This window comes from Copidosoma floridanum, unplaced genomic scaffold (genome assembly GCF_036245765.1).
Source record: "Copidosoma floridanum isolate Cflo_tuat_1 unplaced genomic scaffold, Cflo_Japanese_pri ptg000019l, whole genome shotgun sequence".
Classification (NCBI taxonomy): domain Eukaryota; kingdom Metazoa; phylum Arthropoda; class Insecta; order Hymenoptera; family Encyrtidae; genus Copidosoma; species Copidosoma floridanum.
The window spans coordinates 18,902,806-18,916,260 of NW_028321896.1; the positions used below are offsets into that span (position 1 = coordinate 18,902,806).

At 43.9% G+C, this 13,455-nt stretch overlaps 1 protein-coding gene across 1 annotated transcript; it reads right to left on the minus strand.

Annotated features, from left to right (window-relative positions):
* Positions 1-958: 958 nt before the first annotated feature.
* LOC106638334 (uncharacterized) lies at positions 959-2,658 on the minus strand. The gene is made up of 3 exons (XM_014351443.2): positions 2,490-2,658; positions 1,395-1,704; positions 959-1,307 (listed from the first exon to the last, which is right to left on the minus strand). Exons 1-3 carry the CDS (start codon positions 2,554-2,556, stop codon positions 1,007-1,009), a joined length of 678 nt encoding a protein of 225 aa, XP_014206929.1. The 5' UTR covers positions 2,557-2,658; the 3' UTR covers positions 959-1,006.
* Between the last annotated feature and the right edge of the window lie 10,797 nt (positions 2,659-13,455).

Consider the following 13,455-nt stretch of genomic DNA (forward strand, 5'->3'; position numbering starts at 1 on the left):
AAATTGCACATTTTACGGAATTAAAATTTTTTATGAGATTAATCATACGTACAATACCTTGTACAATATCGGCTAAGCTCGCTAAGTTTAATTAATACTTGTATAGGTACAAATGCGTGTTTTGGTGACTTTTTTTTTTTATCGTTGTTGTTGTTGTTTTGTTAATTTATTTCAATATTTCGTTCCACTAAAAACTTACCACCTTCACCGATTCGCCGCTGAGACGATTATTTTATATTAAATCGAAATAAATCTCGTGCGCTCCACCACTAGGGCGGAAAGTTCATTTTGCAGAAATATTACATAAATGTTGTACTCTTGTTTAACGTCACTCCTTTTCCTCCGTCATTCGCGCCATTCGATACATATAATAATTTTACATTAATCTATTTTTGCCGTAATTACATATTTACACGGTACATCGCCGCTCGTCGTGCGTGAGAGACGAAACACGCACCTATACCAAGTATACTCTTGGGCACAGATCAATAAGTAACAATGATAAAAACCGTCTCTACCTCACTTTCTGTATACTTTTAAAACCCTATACAATCTACCACCGTATACGTAAATTAATAATATTTCTCATTCACTCGACCTATATACTTGCGCAATTAATCGTAGGTATATATATCACATGAAATTGCCGATAAAAATAGGTAATCAATAAGCAAATCAATCAACACTTCTAGATGGCCCACACGTATGTATTATCCTTGTATGAAATGCGTTGAAAAGCGCGTCCAATTGTGTGTATGTAATGAAAAAAAAGCTAGACTATATGTACGATGTAATACTGAAAAAAAGTAAACCGTTATTATTTGTATGCGCGGCAGACCGGTCCACTCGATCGGACGACTGCAGTTGGAGGTAAAAATAACATACGGTAACTATCGAAATAGAGAAAGATAGCGAGGTGTACCTCAAGTATACAATGAAGCGTGCACTGTTGTATGTATACCCATCAACAAGCAAACATGATAGGTGTGTGTGACGGTAGGAGCCATTAGAGCGGACACCCGTGGACGTAGGTGACGTTGCGAAAGAGAGCTGCCGCGGTCGAGAGAAAGGCAGCGGTGGACGCGTTGGTCGGCTGTACGGGTGCCATCACCTGCTGGGCCGTGCCTTGCTGCGGCTGCTGATGCGAGGAGGACTGCACCGACGGTGGACTCTGGTGACCGTAGGCCGACGGACAGTACGCCTCGATGGATCCGTGGTGCAGGCCCCGGACGAGCAGCTCCTTCTCTACCGTCGCCTGGTGGCGCAGCTGCTCCAACCGCAGCTGGTTCTGGCGCTTCCACTTTGTCCTGCGTTGCCAACGAAATGATAAATCAAGTTGACCCGTTGATGGAGGGGGGGGGGAAAAAAAAACAAAAAAAAAACAAAAAACTCGCCTGCGGTTCTGGTACCACGTCTTGACCTGGGTCTCGGAGAGGGAGAGGGCGTCGGCGACGTCGCTGCGGTCCGCGACGCTTAGGTACTTTTGGCAGCGGAACTTGCGCTCGAGGTAGGCCAGCTGGGCGTGGGTGAAGGCGGTCCGGCGCCTACGGGGTTTCCGGCCGCCACCGCTCGAGCCCCCGAGGCTGCTCGCCAGGCAGGCCTTGGTACCACCACCCGAGGTGGCCGAGCCAGGGGAGGGACTGCTGCCCGGGTCTATCGTGTCCTCCGAGTCCGAGTGCAGGGCCGAGTCTTCCTCCGAGTCGTCTGGACGGGGGACCATTTTTTTTTTTTTTTTTTTTTCCCCAATTATTGCACTTTTTCACATGCATCGTACGAGTAAAAAAAAGTCTCGTGGTGTAGGGCACGTTGGCTTTTCACGGCCGATCGACCTCGTATTATTATATACACGACGTACATGGCTCGCTACGGGCGTTGTACGGGGTTTGGGCATAAGCTAAACGTTCCCTATATATGGGCGCAGTGGGTGACCGATGCCGTGCAAATCGAGCGGCTAACGATTGGGCGCCGATCCCACATTTATACGTATACACGGGGACGCTGTATATACACAATATTCAGTTTGCGCTCTAACCGACCATCTGGTGATTTTTTCGCGGACAACTAAATTCATACAATGCGGCGACATCGACACGTACGCGCTCGGACCCCCCACCTGGCACATACATACGTATCCTAACGAGGGCGCACCGCGATATACGACACGTGACTCCCGATCTCTCCCCCCCCCCTTACAACGTGACCCCCAATACTCGGCTGGATCGGCTGATGGATTTATCGATTATGGGCGTGCGAGTGTGGGGTACATAAATCGGCGGAGGGGTGTATACACGCGTATGTGGCGCGATTTTTATTCGGACGAGGTATGACAGGTGCAATATTTACGTCATTAAAGAGATTCGCGGTGGTGGAGGACTACATTTATGTACAACCGAATTGCAAAAGGGGGAAAAAAAACCGATGTAGCGCGAGAATGAGTTTAATCGAGTTAATGGAGCAAATAGTATATGTATATATGTGGTTGCGGGTACCTTGAACTCGATGGCCGAGCACGTCTCCGAGCAGATCTCGGATGAGAAAGGACTTGTGCTCCTGCATCGTCCCCGTGTCCTTGACCAACAGCCGACTCGGGCCCCAAAAACCGCCGAATCGATCCAGCGCAGCAGCACCTTCCTCGCACGATTTATTGTATACGACGTACAACTATGTGTATATATATATATATATACTCCAATGAAACTTCTTTTTGTATATATTTCACAACTCTGATGCTTGTCAACGAGTTCGCGGCCCAACTTGTTGTACTTATCTTCTCAATGAGTATACCTTCGAGAGTACAACGATAAAGAAAAGAAAAAACGAGTGTCTCTCCGCTGCACTTTACAAGTATACTTGAGCAGCGTATAAGATTTATCGCTCGATCGATCGGCAAATTCGCGAGCGCGGGTTTAAGAAGGAGCAGCCATTAGCTTCAAAACCACCGTCACGGGGTGGAGTAGGATATGGTCCGCATCTTAGTGCCCCGGCTGACGACCGGCGTCGTTCTGCAGCGCAAAAAACCTCAACTCCGCAAAACGCCCACGCTCCCCAACCCCACGAAATGATGAATCTTAAATCGTCGCTTTCGCTCTTCTCTCCTCCTCCTCGCGCGTGAATTAATCCACCCGTTTATTCCCCGAGCCGTGGGTTGTTGTACCGCGCGGCCATTTTGGGGGTGGGAGCGCGCCAACCATTGGTTCGCCGGAGGCTCCTCCCCCCCCCACCACATACTATATATACACACACATCCGTGTGCGCTTATACTTTGCCCGATGCGGGTGTGTGTCCGTACATATGTATGTATATGTATACATCTGCTTTTTAATTTTGCGGTGCAGCTTCCCGTGATGCGTGTAAAATGCCTGTGGATAATATCACAGGAGCATCGGATCGCTGTATAAATATCACGAGAGAGGGTCATCGCAAAGCTCTATCGTGTATATACATGTGCCTCTGCGGTGCTTTTCTTTCTCTATGTATATGGTACATACAAGGGGGTCAGCGTATCCCGGATGATACGGATCGATCGGCCCTTTGTTCGGTTTTGTGGTTCGGTAATTGGTTGTTTTCGGGGGTTAGCCTTTCAAAAGGTTTATTTTTTCCCCAGCCATCGTTCAAGAATCCGGAGGTTCGAGGAAATCGTGGAAAAGCAAAAACAATCATTTTTAATAGTATAATGCACGTGAAAAAACTTTTCTATGCATACGTATATATTTAGCTTCGTCCCTTTTTATCGGATCGGTAAATCAGCGCGGTGCTTTAGACGAAAGGAAAAAAAAAAAAAAAAAAAAACTCGAGCTCCGCGATTTAATTAGTCTAATTAACGTGTAGCTTAACCGGCGCAGCTTTGCCCCCCCCTCCCCCTGAAGTTGTGCCGCATTCATTATAGGAACATCTTGGCTCGCTTTTTTTTTTTTCTCTTCGCTCCACATATTACGCTTTTTTTAATTATCACTTTGCGCGCGTTTATTCCTGAGGGAACGACCACCCGCGCGTGATATATTTTCACGCCGAGGAGGAGAGCGTGTGCGTTGCACCCTGGGCGCTTTTTTTTTCGTATCATGTCATCACAAAAGGTAAACTTTGTTCCGCACAAAGGATATATGTGTATTCCGTACGGTAATTGGCACTCGATCGGAGTGCACACGCGCGTCACGGGGAGTTTCTTCTTCGCTTTGCACATACGTCAGGGGGTGTATGGTAATCGAGCGATGACTCGTTAAGCCTTAAACTTTCTTGGGTGTACTCGTGTGTTCTCTGGAAATGTATAGTACAGAGGAGAGCACGAATATAAACGAAAACGAGAGCGAAGGGAAATAAAAATTTATCTACCCTTTTTTTTTTTGCTCGATTCGTTTATCGCGTGAGCCTATATGATGGTTAAAATAATTGCACGGATAGTAAAAAAAAAAAAGAAAAAAATCGAAAGATTCTCTCGACTACTCGTTCACTCGGCTAAGTATGATATACAAGTTGATTAATTCCGCTTATTAAAAAGGAAAAAGAAAGGGAAAAAAAAAATTGCCGCACCGATTCGTCGCTGAAAGCTTCAACTTTGTCATAATTAAAAAACACACCGAGAGTCGCGAGAGGAAAAAAAGGTATACGTGTATGCAAAGTGAACTAAAAAAAAAAGCCCTAATGATGCGAAAAACGTATATATGATTATTCATGAAGGTGCACGTACAAAAGGAGGAATGAGTAAAGTCTTCCGTCATAAATATTAAACCGCGCGCTTTATGATTACAATATACATGATACCTATACCTACACGTATAGTATAATATATCAATCAAAGTCATGCGTGCGAATGAAACCGTTTACGTGTGGCATGTATATACGTGTATTCTTTGACTTGAGCGCGGGTGTTATCGAAACATATAAATATACAAATTGTTTTCCAGCATCCTGAGGTTACCGCGTGCCTATGCATATCATATATATATACCCAGATATCAGTTGTCGAGGGAAAAAAGTGTTTGCGCGCGTGGTATCGCATACAAAACAATAAAAAAAGCCACCGAGAGAGAGAGAGAACAAAAAATAGCGGGACGCTTATGCAACGTGGCGACGACGGTGGCTCAGTTATAGCCACTTGTACACGTCGGGCACTTTTTTTTTTTTTTTTTTTTTTTCTCCCCCTCTTTATCTCTTCTGCGTCGCTGTGATACTCTCTTAACGACTATACGACACTTTGTAATATAAACAGGAGGATCGTAGATGAATATATTTTGCGTTCGTTAGAAATTTTAACGTATATGCGGAGGGGGGGGTGATTAATTCAAAAGGTTCGGCAAAGCGGCCAGGCGTCGGTTGCTGTCGACGGAAGCTGGCCACCGAAGGCAATAAAGTTCGAGTGTGGTATATCCGTTTGCAGCGGAGAAAAGTGGAATACATTTGAATCGAGATGTGTGCGTATATGCCAAGCGGAGAGAGAAACGACGAGTCGAGCATCGGCTCCTTGACATTTGTTTCGGTGCCCGGCGAATCCCCTAAATTTGCGTCGAATCTCTGGCTCTGTTTTTTTTTGTTCTGCGATGATTTGTAGTTTATGGAACTATAACGAAAATTTCAACATTTTGGAAATTGTCAAAATATAAATATCCCGAATCATTCAAACGACATCAATTAAAAATGCGTTAGGAATAGTATAGTGTCAACCGGAGTTTCAAGAAAAACCCAAACGATGCTTTGTAAAATACAATTATCGCCTATTCCGTTAAACTAATCAAATTTTTTTCTTCTTCAATGATTGATATAAAAAAGACTACAGGGAGTTTCTGTCCCGCATTATACACGTTTGTAATTGTGTTAAATATGAAGAAACTAACTTTTTGTTTACTCTACAGCCTTCCTACGCTGGTTTTTTCCGTTAAAAAGTGTCCAGAATAGCGGAACTGATGAAATACTGAGTCCACCATAAATTTGGTTATTCCACAAATTATGATCAACATCATACCGCAAGACGCTTCGTTAAAGCCAGAAATTGAAACGAAATACGGGCTAGCGTTTATATATGAGGCATTCTTCTTTCATTTTTCACTTTTCAGGATACCCAAAAGTGTTTAATTTAAATTCTAAGCTACACATCGTCGAGGTGTCGGGCTCCGGTGTAGGCGGAGCTACCTGAGAATTATGTACTCGAACACAATTAGTCATGTACAAGTCACTGCCAAAATGATCCCACTACTGAACTTTCCTGTTGAATTATCATTGCACTCGGGCCAATAGTAAAAGACCGAAAACACATTAGTGCACAGTGGGGATATTCGAAAGTGCGATGAGACCACCGTCCCTCAGTCCTCAGTAATTCTATCGTGGAGTGCTCTAGTGTCCAGTACTAGTCACCGTTCTCATTGTGAATCGAATTGAGACTAGTGAAAGCGGAGTTTACTTTACAGTGAAAAATGAAGAGAACCTTTTCCAGCTGGTGCAGGAAAACTAGAGCGTCTTTCCAATCCCTTCGGCGCGGATCAAATGAGGACCAGCCGAGTAGTGAGGTAAGTTTCGAATTAAATTAAAAATACATTGAACTTTTGCCTCGAACATTTGCCTACATTTATAATACTGGGGTGCATCACAGAGCTAGTTTTGTACTACCTCTGATGTAGCGTTATGTCCGATTTTCGAGACACCGGTGTTTTCGGGCACAGCTGCTTCTTTGCACCATTTATTTTTCCTGCACGCCTTTTTTTCAAGTATTTGCTGTACTTTTACGCTGATTGAAGCGTAAATCCGCCATGTACAGCATTTATTTTTCTTCGTGGGTGTACGAACAATTGGTTGAATTCGGCGCGTGTGCGATTATCTCTTTAAGAAAGTAAAGATAAGTTAAGCTCTCGGAAAAATGTATCATTTCAAGTCAAGGAAACCGGCGCGTTGAAGTCTAATCTTCCCCTTGGGACCGAACGACAGGCGCTACGTGTACTTGAATTAGGGAAAAGAAACTAAGAAAGTTGAATTTCCCGGCTCGTGTGCATGACGCATATTACATTCGGAATTTCGGTGATTACAGTTTCGGAATGCCGGGAAGGGCCCTTTTTTTTTCATCAAACGAGTAATGTTGCCCCGACACAAGCAACAATTTAGAGTTCTCGATGTATACAATTATAAAAATATAGTTGTATTTCTGCGGCCAATCAAAAAATAACGATTAACCAAAACCTCAAACGTTTTGTCTTTCAGGTTCGGAGACTTGCCAAGTACGAGAAGTACGGGGGAACCGACGCGCGAAATCTGGCGTCGGTCAATGGTGACGCCAAGTCGCACAAATCCCGGTTATGGGGTCTCTTGCGAAGGTCTTTCTCCCCGAGTCCTCGCGTCTTTGGCGTTAATCTGGCGCGGCTCGACGAGAACGGCCTGCCAAAGCCGGTCCTCGTCATGCTGCAGCAGCTCCTCGCCAAGGGCCCTTCCACCCAAGGCATCTTCCGCAAGTCCGCCAACTTGAGGGTTGTCCGGGAGCTCAGGGACCAGATCGAGTCCTCGGGCGACCCCAGCTGCCTCGAAGATGCGCCCGTCTTCGCAGTGGCCGCTCTACTTAAGGACTTCCTGAGATCCCTGCCCGACCCCCTTCTCACTTCCCACCTCTTTTCCCTGTGGATGGCTAGTCTCGAGTCTCCGGACCCCATCAAGACGATCAAAAGGTACGACCCGTGATTTTTATCGCAATGGAGCTACCTTATCGTGTATGATTGTCCATATATTTATCGTTCGTTTTGTTTGTAGCATTCTGGACCGTCTACCGAGAGCTAATTACAAGCTGCTGTCGCACCTAATCCGCGTGCTGCACCACATAGCCCGGCGCTCGGAGCACAACCTCATGTGCGCGAGTAATCTGGGCGTGTGCTGTGGACCGAGTCTGCTTTGGTCCGAGAGTCCTTCGGTCAACCAGAGCCGGGCGATTCCTGTCCTCGCGGAAATGCTCATCCGGCATTACGAGGTCCTGTTTGGCGAAGGGGTCGACCTGCTTTTCGGCGAGGAGCGAAGCGACAGCGGAGCCGAGGACAGCACCGACATTCTACACTGTGAGCACCAAACTTTCCTTCACATCCACCAATGACTTCGTAACAATTGGTTTTTAATCGTTTTTTCTCTCGTTTTATTGTAGCTGATGGGATTTCCCTGGACAACCTCCATATGACGGAACCTCCGTGCAAGGATTACATTTCCTTATCGAGGAACTCTGGGCTGACGCTCTCAGACGGCGAGATCTTTGTGCCCGAATCGCCGGTGAGCTCCGAGGACTCGGCTGTCAAGCTCCAAGAAGCCGAGAACCCTAAGGAGGAGGTCTTGTACCGGTGGAGGATCATAAAATTCACGGAGATCATAGTGGACTACAAGAGATCGTCGCAGCAGGACGCCAGGCTGCTAATAGGCAGCGAAAACAGTAAAAGAGGCAGTAGCATAATCGGTGACAATGAGGATGACGAGCACAAGCAAACGTGGCCGGAGACGCCGCCACCTCTGCCTCCCCGACGCCGCCACTCGAGGCCCGTTCACCCTAAATTTTAGGGTAGGCGCGAACTGGCCACGGCGGCCATCCCTGTCCCTTTATCGTCCTCCAGCGTAACCTAGGGTGCCCATTGCGACTAGGCACTTGAGATCCGTTGTTGAAGAAGAAAGTTACGTTCGGTTTTGGATGCCGCTGCACCCAGGAACACGTATCAGGGCTGTTTTATTTTTTCTTGCGCTTTTATCCATGGGACTAAGTAGTTATAAATTGAGTTGAGACAATCAAAGAAAAATATCCACGAGCTCGAAAATAATTATAATAAAAAGTGTACTTTTCGCGAATAATCGGGCTGTTGAATACAGTTACCAGTGCCTATAGTCGAACAAACAAATTCTCAGGCCAAGGGAGACATTAATATATAAAAAATCATAAAAGATAGTCGACGAATGTGTTAAAGTGAAGTAGCTTTTTCATGTGATATTAATTTTAAGTTTATTGCTAATATTAAGAATGTACAGCGTTTAAATGTAAAAAAATGTAACCTGTATCGTAGCATTAAAATCTTTAAGTGTAATTTAGTTTATAAGTAGATTGTATCATGGTCAATAGAATTTCTAAATAGTGTATAATTAATTTATACGTGGTATTTGTACATATTAGGTATATATTTTACGTCGTTAAAGTTTGTAATATTACAAATGTCAGTTAACGCTAATTGTTTACTTGATTTTACTGTCAAATAAAATTACATTTCGAATTTATACATAAATAAACTTGGCTTTTCACTCCATCCCATACAAATTACCCGTATCCTACGATAATTTTATTGATAAGTTTTTCGAATAATCCTTGCTTTTATGGGTATCTATTTTTATCATAGCCAAAGATGTGTAGCTTAAAATTTGAATTTGGCACTTTTGGGTACCCCGATAAGTAAAAAACAAAAGGAGAGTTCTTCATATAACTTAAAAGCACTTGGACCCATAGAGAGATAACGTCACGAAACTAAACCTCACACCGCGCGAAAGCGAACGATGAAAACCAAATGAAAAACGATCTTAAAACATACGTAAGTGTATACCTTTGTACGAACAAAAGACGAGAGTCAATTCTAAATTTGGGGAAGGTCGCGTGCGCCCAATCATCCCGATCGATTTCTCAAAATTCCCGCTGCGGCCTCTGCCCCTTAGCGATAATAACATACACATGTATGTATACTCGCTCGATCGTACGAAGACGACAGTATTTGGTACACACAGAAGAGGAAGAATGACACGACGGGCGGTGGGGGGGGGGAATGCGAAATCAATGAGCGACGGTGAATTCGTTGACACCCCCGGTAACGCATTGTACACACACGAGAGACTGGCCCCCCCGTCGAATGAGATTATTCGGAATATATAGCGGGGCACGTTACGAAACTACGCACATGTGAATGTAACGAGTGTCGCAGGGAAGAGCTCGCGATGAAAAGGGCTCGCGTGTGTGTACAAGTGCGGCTGTGGCTTGTTAACGGGGAGAGAGAGAGGGCCAGGGGCCAAATTGCCGATAACGATTACACGGTATAATCTAGATCTGTGGGGGCTAAACAGCAAGAATCGCATAGGCTGCGTGTGTGCATGTATATATATTATATACATGTAATATATTAGCCGACGCACTTGTTCTCTCCTTCGCAAGGGCGACTCTCGTGTATCACGTCAGGCCTATTTGTACCATTATTGTTATTGTTGTACATCCACCCCCTCTCCACACCTATACCATCCGCAGTGCAAGTTGTTCCCTATAATATAGCAATTGTCGCTTATGTACATACATACAGTCATGATGTCGGTGGATTTGCTTTTGACGTAGATCGAGCGTGAATGCTTTGCTTATGTTACATGTATGCATGTATATACGCGCACTTATCTCGCTGTGTGTATATTTATTACGGCTACGTAACAGGGATCGAGAGAGAGATATATACTGTTTGATGTGACATGACTAGTCTGTTATTATCTTGTAAGGGACGACGTTAGCTGATGTAATGCATTATAATATATACATATATATGTATGTATACGTGTATATGGTATAATATGTCTATACGTTATTACCACTTGACGAAACATTTAATCAAGGGAATAATTTCACGTCTATTGTGGCCGGTTCTTCTCGGTAAGGTAGCTTTTTTGCGTCTATTGGAAATATTTTTTCTTTTTACATATAAGTAACGTGTTCCATAAGTATATATAATAGGGTTTTGTCAATTGAAATGTATATGTTTGTATTTCTGTACCCGTGTTTGGAAATAGTCAATATATTTTGGAGTCCTGTAAGGCCTTATTCAAATAATGTAACAAAATTAATAATAAAAGTTGTACAAATATGTTACAAACATAGTATAATATATTATTATTACATTTTTAAGGGAAGTATATTGAAGTAGTTTCCGAGGCATACGAAAAAAAAAAAAACAAATTGTATTTTAGAAAAAGTTGGGTGTTGGTTTTGTTACGGTAACTGACGCAAATATCGAGACATCAACTTAAAACATAGTCAAAATTTTTTTTTTTTTTTTATTTTTTATTTTATTTGAATCGGTCCTTTTTTGCATTATTTAATAGAAAACTTTTCAAAATACCACGATTATTTTTTTCTACATTTTATTCTTCGTGTTCACATATTTTTCAAGCTAAAACGCACTCATGACGATGAAAAAAAAAAAAAAAATCTTGATTTTTGTTCGTACGTTTCAAGGGATTTTAATTCAACCAAACCATCTTATTGCGCTGATTTGAATGATATTTAAAAAAAAACCATCTTCCAAACAAAGTGCACGTACAGTGATATATTCTCGCGCTGTCGCCAAACACATGTGCCAACGTGTAGCTCTCTCGAGAAGAAAGAAATTGTCGAGAAGGACCCTGCCATCGGTGCGCCCGTTTTCCTACGAAAACTGATGATTTATCGACAAACCCACCGCAGGGAGCGGGAAAAACTGAAGAGGCGATGAGGAAAAAAGTTTCGCCTCTCCAGGAGAAAGGAAGAAGCGGTCTCGTCGCGGTGATGATGGTTTTGCCCATACATACATAAGTACACACAGCTTTGCAGCTCGCGTGCATGCACTACAACAGACCCGCGTACGTATACATATATAGTGTGCGCCCAACGTACGTGACTACTTGCAAGGGGGGGGGAGGGGCGTTCGGCACTTCAATTACCGCGAAAGGATGGAGAATAAGAGAGTCGTCGTCGCTGCCGTGTACCGTAAGGCACATACATATTATATATAGGCACGAAAGAATTCGAGCGTAATCGCTCGCGGTATGGGGTTGTAGACGTTCCATCCCACCCCCACTTTTTGTATTTATATTTCAAAAAGAAGGCATACAAGGGACACGACATCACAAGAAAAAGAGTCAAAAGTCTGTAATTGGGCAGTGGTAGGGGGGGGCATGACCACCAGAGAGTCCGTGTTCGAGGAGTCTTTTCCTTCCTCCCCATGACCATTCGAGGGTTTTATATACACACGTTGGCCCTCCTTTTTTTTATCGTCGAAACGAAACAAAATTCAATATAGAGATGCAAGTGTCAACGGAGTACATATACATATATATATTTATAGCAGTTAACATCACGCATTTTTGCTCGAACAAAGTTATAGGGAAGAAAAAGAATCGTAGACCTGGCGTTTTGTGATCGTCTGCAGCCCGATATAATGGCAATACCAACGTAAAAAAAAATCGGTATAAGCACAGATAAAGGGAAAAAGAAGATCGGCGTGCGCAAGAGCGATTTAAAACACTGGTAATGGGATAGAATGTGGAGGGAGGGAGGGAGGAAAAAAAAAAAGTCATCGAGCGTGATGATGCAAGGGTAAAAGAGGGTCGAGAGATGGATCGCTAACAATCGCGCAAAAGAGGGTATATATGTATATATATACGGAGGAAGGAGCCGACCAGGCGTGCGAATATAACTGCTGCGAAAGTAAACCACACAGCGAGATTCTCGTCGGATGGTACGGGTATGTTATATGAAAAGCGAGCGATGAGAGCTTTGCCTGCCCGCCTCCTCGTCTCTCGGGTCGGAAGGGGGAGGGGGGAGGGGAGAGGAAAAAAAGAAGAAAAAATGAGCTTTTCTTTTCGACGCGCGGCAGTCTATATACCGATGCGGCTGCTTCTCCCCTACCTCTTTTTGCTCTTGGCTTTACCTACCCCCACCCCCTCTTCTTCGTGTACAAACTGCACGAGCTTTCATCGGGGGTCGTTTCGCCATCTTTTTTTTTTTTTTTCATTCTCCCCACCCACGGTTTATTGATACACGTGAATGCGCCCGGTTTTCTCCTCTTTTTAGCCCCGACGCTCAATGCGCCGGTTCGCTTTTCTCGCGCTGATTATCACCCCCTCCCCCCGTGTACATGAATCATGTTGGGAGTGTGTGTATACGTTGAAATGAAAAAAAAAAAGAGCAGATATGCAAAAGGGAAAAACTGCGGTGTATATGCATTTCACTTATATATATATGTACCGCAAATTTTGTTTTCCTCGGGTGGGGGGGGGGGGGGATTGCGGAAAAACTTGCCCTGATCCAATATGTCCGTACAGATGATACGTGAATGCGGTGAAAGAACCCTGTATGCACGTGGCAACCGTACGTATATAGCGGAGTTTTCTTTATCTCAATGGAACATATACGTGGATGTACTACCATAAGTAAGTATACGAGTAAGTAAGTATAAGATCGTATATCCGCGCTGAAAGGGGAGGACGGGAATTTCGTTTTGTACTTCATTGGCTGATGTGTATATAATTATATCGACTAGAGAGACACATATATATCACGAGATTAACGACATCCAAGCTCGGGTGAATAGCAAAAAATCAGGAGCTTTTACAACTGCTTTATAAATATATAGAGCCCTCTTGCCGTTTCTCTTCTTTGGAGGGGGAGAAAGGGAGAAAAAAAGGTAACGCGTGCAATTTCCGATGTATTAATACCATCATGTGTATACATTTATGTAT

What these genes read in the sequence shown, in the direction of transcription:
- LOC106638334 (XM_014351443.2), bottom strand. Translation starts at nt 2,556, where the DNA reads ATGCAGGAGCACAAGTCCTTTCTCATCCGAGATCTGCTCGGAGACGTG. An exon ending in GCTCGGCCATCGAGTTCAAG is followed by an intron (nt 1,705 to 2,489) that starts GTACCCGCAACC and finishes TCCCCCGTCCAG; the next exon opens with ACGACTCGGAGGAAGACTCG. An exon ending in ACGTGGTACCAGAACCGCAG is followed by an intron (nt 1,308 to 1,394) that starts GCGAGTTTTTTG and finishes TTGGCAACGCAG; the next exon opens with GACAAAGTGGAAGCGCCAGA.